The sequence below is a fragment of the Camelina sativa genome, chromosome 2 (assembly GCF_000633955.1).
Source record: "Camelina sativa cultivar DH55 chromosome 2, Cs, whole genome shotgun sequence".
Lineage (NCBI taxonomy): Eukaryota > Viridiplantae > Streptophyta > Magnoliopsida > Brassicales > Brassicaceae > Camelina > Camelina sativa.
The window spans coordinates 2,173,476-2,183,626 of record NC_025686.1 but is presented as its reverse complement, the minus strand read 5'-3'; the positions used below and the strand labels follow the sequence as shown (position 1 = coordinate 2,183,626).

The following is a 10,151-nucleotide window of genomic DNA, read 5'->3' as shown; positions in this document are numbered from 1 at the left end:
GGTGAAATCAAGATCAGGCAATGAGAGGAAGAGAGATCTCCATCTTTTCGAAAGTGAGCTTGTCTTCGCTGCGGATATAAGAGGAAGCAGAAGCAGAATCTGATGAAGGAGAGAATCAGGAAGGTCACTGATTCTATCTACTTTGATAATCTCTTGTACATTTGCTTCTTCTCTCTTCTTCTTCCTCCGCTTCACAGATCTTGTCTCCATTGTTAAAAAGAGTGTTTCTTAATCAAAGCTTTTGCATTTTTGTTTATGGTTCGTAATTAGGGTTTGAAACATTCAAAACAAACCAAACCCTTAATATCGTAACTATAACGATAAGTGCGTAGAGTTAGTTTCCACAAATCTCGCAAGTTCTGTTAAAAAGACCAAATTAAAGATTCATCGAAATCAATAGAAAATTGATTATTTATACATAACAACAGAATCATCAAAGAGCCACAACATGTTCGTTCTCTTGATCCAAATTTCTTACTAGACTAAACTACAAATGACGATGGTGTTGGCACTCAAGAGGAGTAACAGGAAACCTAGTAGCATCATAACAATAATCATAAATCATATGATTAGCTCGAACCCAAATAAGCTGATGATTCTGATGAAGGCTTAGCTCAGACACAGTTGGCTCATCCCACCAAAACTTCTGGTCTCCGTTACACTTGCTTAGATCAGAAGTCATCGGAATCTCACAAGCATCGATTTGGAATTCTTTGTAAGAAGCAACGAAAGGAGCGTGACTCCAATCAGTTTTGACAAGTCCTCCTTGAGTAGCCCAATCATCTGCATTCCAAATCGAGCTGTATACTCCCATTGCTTGGTCTTTAGCAAATGGGATACCTTTATCTTCAAGATTCTTGTGGACTCTGATTGGAGTTTCATCTACCATGAATCTGTTTTCGCAATTAAACAAAAGGGGTCATTAGTACGGATGCTTAATCTCATTATTGATAAGAAAGGTAGAGACTTTGTTTTAAAAGAACTTACACAACACTGCGTTTACTCCAGAGGATTGAGTAAGTGTGAAACTCGGTGGTGGGATCGAACCAAAGACCGAGTCTTTGTTCTCTGTTTCCTACTCCATTCACGTATACGTTGGTCTGGACTAGATAAGGCTCACCGGTGGAGTTCCCCAAAAACTCGAAGTCGAATTCGTTGTGGTTAGGACCATCGGAAGACATCTGAAAAACATTGTAAAAACAGTTCAAGATTTGAGACATAATAAAACAATCATCTAGGTTCAATAAAAACAGAGCATACGTAGAAAGCAGTGACGGTTCCTGCTGAGTCACCCTCGACGAGCTTGATCTGGATAGAGACTTTACCAAACAAGTATTTGTTTCTAGATTCAAACCCAGCTCCTGAAAAAAGCAATCAAACATCATCAATCTTGAATCTTGATGAACCCACAAAACAAAACAGAGCAAAAAAACAGAGATGGGTTTGTTTATACGTACCAGAGAAATTGTCAAGCTTGAGTTTTGTGACTTCGCCTTCGTTGACACAATGATCCATAGCCCAGCTTGAGCGGTAAAGCTCCTCGAACTTAGCTGCTGAAACAGCTTCACCACAAAAGAGAACCCACACCATCATCATTATCATCACACACTTAAACCAATCCATACCCACCATTTTAAAAATTTTATCCTATTCTCTCTCTCTCTTAATTAAAAACTTCAGTCTACAGTCTATCACACACACTTACAAGACGCAATGAAGGAGACAAGAGAGAGAGGTAAGGCTTTATAAAGGCGGGGAGGGTGAGTGAGTTGAGTGTGAGTGAGCTGGCAGACAGTGGAGAGAGAGGCCACGTTGGATTCGACGTGTGATTCAGGACAGTAATAAGTGGACAAAAAAACCCATCTTCGTAAAGATAGAAAAAATATCACTCAAAACAAGAGAGATAAAAGAGTTGGGAAATGTAGCCGTTACTGTGGTGAGAGGCATCACTAACTCAGTGGGGCTCCACTTTTGTACTACACAGAGGACAAGAATTTATGCTTCTCTGTCTAAATAAAAAACTCTCTTTGAGCACAAAAATAGAGACTTTATTGCTTTTTCTAGAGAGAGAGAGATAAGTGAATAGTATAATTTGATTCTTTGGGGGGTGTAATAATGTAGAAGAAAAGAGAAGAAGAGAGATGGGACCATTTTACAGCTAAGATGTTTTCATTGCATTCGATTGGATCCAGCTATACATTTGGCTCCTTTGGTGTCAGAGAGAGGCTCACATTTTAAAAATCTTTACTTCTTCTCTCTCATACAAAAAAAAAGATATTGATTGGTACACAGTCTTTATCTCTCTCTCTCTCTCTCCTCACTTTTTGGGGGAATTCAATTTTTTGTTTTTGTGTTGCAGACATGGATTAGATATGGCAGATGTGACGTCAATTGTGTAACACACAATAAAAAATATCTTTGCGTTTGGTTTGGTTAAATTTTAAAAAATACCCCCTCCGTTTCAAAATATAGAATATTTTAAGCAAAGCACGCAAATTAAGAAGTCTTCGCTTTTAACAAGTTCAACCAATCAGAAACAATACTGCATAATATAAAATACTAAACTAATCTAAAAATTGCATTGAAATTTGAAAACATCCTATATTATGAAACACCAAACTTCTCCAAAACATCTTATATTTTGAAACAGAGGAAGTATCTTGTAAGTTGTGTAGTGTAGTCACTGTAGTGTAGTGTATGCACTAGTACACCATGTATTTGTATGTGTGTGTATCCGGGGACTAAGTTGTTTCTTTGTCGCCACTAGAGACATGGAAAACGACCACGTTTTTTGGGGAGGTTTGAAAATCACGGGCGTTTCTTGGATTAGGACAAATGGGAGACAGTGACGTATACTTAATCCTAAAATGTTTAACCTAACACAAGACCCCATTGGTTGAAACTTGAAACGTGTTTTTTTTTTAACTAAAGAAAATCAAATCATCAGATTCAATGTTATCACTAATAATAAGAGAGGAGTGTTGTTTTTGTTCCTCCTCGTTAACATTTACCGAGCAGAGCAAGTGGCTTCACTTATAATCACGCGCATGCGTGCGTGCGTGCATCGAGAGGCTCGATTCCTTGAGCCAACGGCTCTTATTTCAGACTCATGCTTTTTAACTGTCAGTAAATTTTTTTTGTTAAAGTTTACTACTACTACTACTTTTTATCATCATCATCACGATTGGTACTATATACTCCATCATCACTCATCATGACCTTCGTTTGTCAGTAACTCATGATGAGATGACACCAAATTACACATTCTCTTTCCCACTCACGCTTCATTAGCCTCTTACCCTTTGAAGGCTTTAAAGACAAAAATGAACGAAAAGAGCTAATGGTGGAATAACCACAATTAATATCAACTAAAGCCACTCTTTTGGATTTATACAAGCATCCAATAGCTTCCATTCCTCGGTTCCTTCTTCTGGTTTCTGCATCCACAACAAACCATTAGTACTTGGTTTTGGTTTTTGTAGCAAATATGAATCAAGGTTTTAGTTTCTTGATGTGGATAACATGATAGGGAACTTTACATGGTCATATTCCCATCTTGCAGATAGCGGAAGAGAGACAAGAATACTCTCAATTCGCCCTCCTGTCTTCAGACCAAATGTTGTTCCGCGGTCATAAACCTTTATTTTTCACCATCAGTAACAAACCATAACAAGTGGTTACAAGAGATATCAAACAGAAAGAAAAAAAAAAAAAGCTAGTAGTATCTAATTACCAAGTTGAACTCAACATATCGCCCCCTTCTCAGTTGTTGCCACGCCTTATGCTGATCGTTGAATGGTGTATCTTTGCGTTTCTCTATTATGGGTATATATGCTGGTATCACTGAGCTTGCACATTCTGCAAAAATTACCTCAGAATTCAAATAAGCCAAGAAGGAAGTTTATAAAGACAAGATATCACAAGCTTTGATCTTGGTCACTACCAGTGGCAAATGACAGAAGCATCTCCTGATCAAAGTCATTCAAATCATCAAAAAATATCCCTCCTAGCCCTCTCCTCTCGTTCCGGTGCTGCAGGCAAGACCATTAACTTTCTTAGTACTTTCAAACAATATGTGACAACTTATCACAATGTCAACCTTACCAAACCGTGAGGCTCTAAATCCATCCCTACACATACATTGATTGATACATAACTCTAAAGCTAAGGTCTTTAGTTTCACAAAGTGCTAAGATCTCACAAAGACAATTGCAATGGCGTTAAAAAAAAACTGCAGACCTTAATGTAAAAGTAGTCATCACACCATTTCTTGAACCGAGGGTAGAAGGACGGATCGAATTTGTCGCAGGCTTGCTTTTGAACCTACACAAAGAAAGATATTTTTCAGTCAGCAACTCCATAATCACAAAGCTTCAAACTTTAAGAACAAAAGAGATCATGTTTAAAGACCGAGTGAAAGTGCTTGACGTCCTCTTCGAAGATGTAAGCAGGTGTGAAATCAGTCCCACCACCGAACCACCATTGCCTTGGAGCTCCAGGAACATCTACAAGAGCAATCAAATGCTTCATCCAACCAAAAAAAACTGAAACTTTACAATTCTCAAAGAGAAATCTAAAAGCTTTTACCCTTTGGAGCATCAGTCTCGAAATAACGGTAATTGAAATGCAGAGTCGGAGCAAAAGGGTTTTTAGGATGCAAAACCTGGAACATGACACGAATGTGCGATCAAGCTTCAATCGAAGAATACAAAGACCAAATTCAACAGCAATGCCAACAAATGTGAGATAGAGAGAGAACATACCGAGCTGATTCCAGCAGCAAAGAACGGAACTGGACCTGGTTTTTGATCAGACGTGGCGGTGCCTTTAGCAGCTCTGTAAGCTTCAGGAGGCATAACACCATAAACCACAGAGACATTAACTCCAGCTTTCTCCCATACATTTCCATCTTGCAAAACACGGCTAATCCCACCACCTCCACCTGGTCGAGACCAAACATCTTCCTTGAATTTAGGACCTCCTTCAACTGCTTCAATAGCTTCACAGACTTTATCTTGAGCAGTTCTTATCATTGTCTCGAAACGAGCCCTAACCGAAGAAGAAGAAGAAGAAGAAGATTGAGTACCACCACCATCAGAGTCTCTGAGGAAAGTGAAAGGTCTTTCGGTTTCGGGAACTTCTTTCTCGATTGAGACAGAACATCGTAAATCGAAATGTCGTGTCTTTACGGGACGAGGAAAGCGGAGGTTGAAGTACTTCGGAGAAGGATTGAGACGGTGAGAGGATAAGAGATTGAAGGAAGAAGGAGAAGCGAAAAGAGTCGATGAGTGAGACGCCATTTTCGGCGATCGATCGAATCAAAGTTTTCAGCTTTCGCCGAAGATAAAAGATGATATGATAAGGAATCATCAAACCGGTTATTTCCGGTTACGTTTTAAACCAAAGAAAAATCTCATACCAAAACCGGTTTAGTCTTCTTTTTTTATTTAGGAACAACGTTGTATTTGTTCCGTACAGCACAAGCATTCATTAAACATGGAACCCTCTTGTTTTCTCTCACTTGGATAGTAAGCGAGTGAGAGCAGAAGAGTCAAAGACAGGAGGACTACAAGTGAAGTTTTGACAAACAAGAGCCACCACTTTCTCTGAGTTTCTGTTCTTCTTCGCCATCTCAGCTACATTACTGTTATGCTCTTCCCAAAACTCCATTTCATCAGAACTCGAAGGATCTATGTGAATCACCTGCTCAGTGAAAACAGCCAAATATCACAAATCTTAAACCTGGAAGTTTGGATTATTTTAAGACCTTACCGTTTTATTAGGATCATAGACTGAATGTGCTGCAGAAAGCATGGTGTTAAGCTCTGCACAAGACTTAGAACCAACCAAAACAACTTGTTTCCTCGATGGAACAGAGATCATGTCTGCAGCGCAGCACATTAACGGCACTGCCACCGCCAGTTCCCTTAACCTCAACTCAAAGACTGCCTGCAGAAACAAACAACAAAGAGACTTAATCAATAACCTTCGACTAAAGAGCCTCAATGCGTAACGATAAATATCAAATGGAGTTAGTTGTTTGTTTTGTTTACCAGGAGACGCTGTGCGGTGTTTAGGTAGGATTCAGCTTTATCTCCGGCGACTATGGAAGCTAGTCTCACAAGGTTAATAGCAGAAACAGAGTTCCCTGAAGGTTCTGCACCATCGTGATCTTCTTTTACACGGAGAAGAACCGATGGGTCTTGTCCTTGAGTATTGAAGTATGCTCCTCCTTCTCGGTCGAGATATAACTCATCCTAAAAAATGCATTTCACTGTTACAGCCAAAAGTACAGACTCTAACAAATTGAGCTAGTAAGGATCTCACTTGCCTGGGTTTCTTGAAGTTCAATGGCCCATTTAAGCCATGTGACCCCACCTCCATTCTCATAAAGATCGAGCAAGCCAGAGATCAAGAAAGCATAATCGTCTAAGAAGGCAGGAGCTTTGGATGGTCCCTGTCTATAACTGTGTTGTAATCTGCAAGACTGCTCATCATAGAGATTCTCTCTGATAAACAAAGCTGCTTTCTCTGCAACTTCTAAGTAATCCTCTGGCTGTAAAATGAGAATCCAAATAAGCAAAATCAACCATAAAGAGAAGATAACAAATGGAGAGGTGTAGCATTCATTACCTGACTATTCACCACAGGGAAATAGTATTTGGTGCTTTCAGGCTCTGCCTTGAGAATCTTGGAAGCTCGTGCGAAAGACGAGATAACAAGCCCGTTCCAAGAGACGATTATCTAATAAAAGAAATCATAAAACATGTAAACAAAACTGAAAAAAAAAAAACAGTAGAAGAAGACAACAAAAGATTTACAAGAAGATTCTTACCTTATCATCTAGATGCGGCTTAGGTCGCTTCAGTCTAACATCGAAAAGCTTTCTTCGGCATTCACCCAAAATCTCCTGATACTTCTCAGTGGAGATGCTAAACTTTGATGCCATGGCAGACAGCTCATTTCTTTCGATCAGCACGTTCCTCCCAGCGAATTCATTGTGCGGGTCACTTCTGCTTGAAAGGTCGCAGTTACCTGATTTCTTAACATAGTAATGCTCCTTGAAAAGATCTGCATTCTCCCCAAGGACTTCATCAATCTTGAAACAAAACACACAAACAATAAATAGAATGTCGGTATACAAAGGGAAAGCTCATTCAACTGGTGAATATATCAGAGAGAAGAACCTCATCGCTGGTCCATATGTAGAAAGCTCCTTCTTTCTTTCCCTTTGCCCCCTCGAATTCAAAGCTATCGGCGTCTTCAGCTGAGAATATTCCACCTTCAGGTGCAATCATGTCTCTTCTCAGATAATCAAGGATGTCTCTTGCCACATAAGAATACATAACATCCTTGGTAATGATAAAACCATCAAGGTAGATGTTGGCTAGTTGCCCTTGATCATACAGCATTTTCTCGAAATGTGGAACTGCACCAGACAAATAGGAAGCAAAATGCTTTCAGGAAAAAAAAAAGACAATCATCTGCTTGATACAACAAGATACTGTTTGAAGTCTCACCGTGCCAACATTCATCAACACTGTATCTATGAAACCCGCCTCCAATGTGATCATGCATCCCTCCATTTGCCATGCCTTGTAAGCTGAATAAAATCATACTTTGGTTTTCATCAGCCTCGCTAGTTTTCCCCGATTCCTTCAACTTTTTGGAATGATAAAGCATCAGCTGGATCTCGACAGGCCTCGGGAACTTTGGTGCAGATCCAAACCCACCGAATTCCGAATCATAGCTCCGAGAAAACTTGAACACAAACACTCAGTATTAGAAGACCTTTTCATGTTGATGTGTCAATCAGACATATTGTTTTAAAGATTACAGAAGAGTCGAACCATACTTGTTTTGCACATATACTCACAGCCGTCCGAGAAATCTCATCTGACAATTTTTCGGCTCCAGCATTTGCAGATAAAGCTTTTGACAGTTCTTCGATAGCATACGTACCACTCTTCACAAGTGTATCCCTCTTAGTGTCCCACGCATCTTTCACCTTCCTGAACCAAACCAAAGAAACATATTGTCGAATCAACTATATAGTCTTCGCCAAGAGCCCATTTTTCTACATACATACTCTAATCTTTACAGAAAGCAAGACCAATTGCAGCAGTATGAGCCTCAAATGCTACTGTACAATAAGGGGTTTCCTTACTTAAGGAGAGTCTTGAATCCTGGTCGTCCATAATTGTCATTTGGAGGAAAGTAGGTTCCACCCATCAACGGCTTTAAATCAGGTGATAGGAAGACAGACAGTGGCCAACCTCCTCCACCATACAGAGCCTGGACGAACGACATATAAACCTAAAAGTGCCAAATAAAAGCATCAAAGTCAACTCCCTGAAACTCCAGATTTACCTTTTCCATATAGAAACTAATACAGCTAGACTAATTCAATACACGTTTACTACGGTTCTGCATCTCTCACTTAAGTTAACCCAACACGCAGATATGCTCCAACAAAGTAAGACAGCTACTTATTCCACCACGGCATCATTGAACAAATGTAAAAGATATTTCTGAGACTAAGCATTCAATTCAGAGAGATGAATGATATTTTAAATTCCAAGGGCGTTTATTCAAGAAATCTAGTTAGTTAATATATGACTAGTGGCTGTAGATAGTAATATACCTTATCGACATCAGGCCGCTCCTCTCGATCAACCTGTTGCACAGAATGTTAAACAAGAAGTTGGCAAAGCATTTCAACAACACTCAGCTCAAAAATTGTGCCTCAGAACATCATTTTAAAATCCACATCCAGAAGAAAAATTTCCTCCTTAAACACTAACCTTGATACTAACGAACGAATAATTCAAGAGTTTTGCAACTTCTTCATCTTCAAATGACTCAACTTCCATAACATGACACCTGAAAAAAGAGATAACGGTACTGAAACATACATTCCCAAATTAGAAAAATTGCAGTGCTTCTCTGTATACCAGACAAGAACTCGAGTTCTTAGACTACAAGTTTTCTCAACCTTATATTTACAAATTCCTTAAAATCTTTATTAGGATTACACCTACGAGGAAAGAACAGTAATAATACTAATAAATCTAGAGTTTTTTACTCTGTAGTTCATACAGTATGAATCATACTCTTAATCATTTAAACAGTATATTCATACTCTTAATCCTTTTCAACTCAGTAAAAGAAGATGTCAAACTCAAAAACCAAAAATATACTCAAAGTCTCACCAGTGACAGGTACTGTATCCAACTTCAAGATTCCATATAAAAAAAAAAGATTTTGAAAACAAAAGGGAGCCATATTAGTCTCACAAAGGTAAAGCAACTAAGGACATCTAATCCAGCATCAATAAAAACGAATAATAAAGGATAAAGTAAACAACTTGATAAGAAGATAGGCACGTCTCTCTTCCTTGCTTCTTCAAAAGCTTCTTCTCCCCATGGATACCAATCAACCTAATTTCACATAAACCATGATTGCCATTAAACCATGAAATCAATCCAGAGAATAAAAAGTTCCATGCTTTTGAGCTAAGAACCAAAAGTACAATCTAAACCAGTTATGACTTAACTAATTGCAACAAAAGTTCCCTAAATTGAAAACCAAAGGTGTTTCCTTTATCTATAGGATCCTTATGTGAAAAAAGATGAAAACTTTGATTCGTAAAAGAGAGAGAGATGAACTAATTACCGGATTATGTGCGTGTTGAAGAAGATAAGGACTGTGCTCAGCGGCTAAACGGTTGGTATGTTTCTGAGACGTTGACGAGGTCGACGAAGAAGTAGTCTCATCCGCCATGGCTAAGACCTTGCCTGAGGAAATGGGTCTATAGAGAACCGGCGGGAAAGGGCAATAAAACGAAGGGTTATGAGTACGGACACGATTTCTTCGTCTGGGTAAAGAAGACAGAGACGCGATGCTGCGAGAAGCAAAGCGGAGGATTGATGAGGAAGACAACAACTGAAGACTTTTCATCAGCATTGCTGCTGATTGATTTGAACTAGACAATACGACGGCGTATTCATGCTTTATTGAGATTGGCTAAACGAATTCAAAGGTCTAGACCATTCGCCATGCGAGCGTGGGAGCTTCAGACACATCTTTCACTTGTTGGATCTGTTCAGTATCTGACACGTGTGAATAAGACAAAATAAGAAGATGGCTTA

General features: G+C 39.1%; 3 protein-coding genes across 4 annotated transcripts; all 3 read right to left on the bottom strand.

Moving 5' to 3' along the window:
- On the bottom strand, nt 374–1,718 carry LOC104715017 (xyloglucan endotransglucosylase/hydrolase protein 9). The gene is made up of 4 exons (XM_010432478.2): nt 1,458–1,718; nt 1,261–1,361; nt 988–1,181; nt 374–893 (listed from the first exon to the last, which is right to left on the bottom strand). Exons 1-4 carry the CDS (start codon nt 1,630–1,632, stop codon nt 488–490), a joined length of 876 nt encoding a protein of 291 aa, XP_010430780.1. The 5' UTR covers nt 1,633–1,718; the 3' UTR covers nt 374–487.
- Nucleotides 3,164–5,335, bottom strand: LOC104715012 (coproporphyrinogen-III oxidase 1, chloroplastic). Its single transcript, XM_010432473.2, has 8 exons — nt 4,764–5,335; nt 4,588–4,663; nt 4,411–4,505; nt 4,240–4,323; nt 3,944–4,031; nt 3,734–3,858; nt 3,540–3,638; nt 3,164–3,437 (listed from the first exon to the last, which is right to left on the bottom strand). Exons 1-8 carry the CDS (start codon nt 5,298–5,300, stop codon nt 3,369–3,371), a joined length of 1,173 nt encoding a protein of 390 aa, XP_010430775.1. The 5' UTR covers nt 5,301–5,335; the 3' UTR covers nt 3,164–3,368.
- On the bottom strand, nt 5,414–10,076 carry LOC104715002 (spermatogenesis-associated protein 20). 2 transcript variants are annotated; one of them, XM_010432464.2, is made up of 15 exons: nt 9,676–10,076; nt 9,368–9,440; nt 9,213–9,234; nt 8,805–8,883; nt 8,645–8,677; nt 8,168–8,316; nt 7,856–8,012; nt 7,521–7,761; nt 7,188–7,429; nt 6,836–7,099; nt 6,634–6,744; nt 6,332–6,556; nt 6,054–6,257; nt 5,773–5,949; nt 5,414–5,703 (listed from the first exon to the last, which is right to left on the bottom strand). In XM_010432464.2, exons 1-15 carry the CDS (start codon nt 9,964–9,966, stop codon nt 5,518–5,520), a joined length of 2,454 nt encoding a protein of 817 aa, XP_010430766.1. In that variant the 5' UTR covers nt 9,967–10,076; the 3' UTR covers nt 5,414–5,517. The 2 variants fall into 2 exon arrangements, with proteins under 2 accessions (XP_010430766.1, XP_010430769.1); XM_010432467.1 differs by lacking the exons at nt 9,213–9,234; nt 9,676–10,076 and having other exon boundaries at nt 9,368–9,446.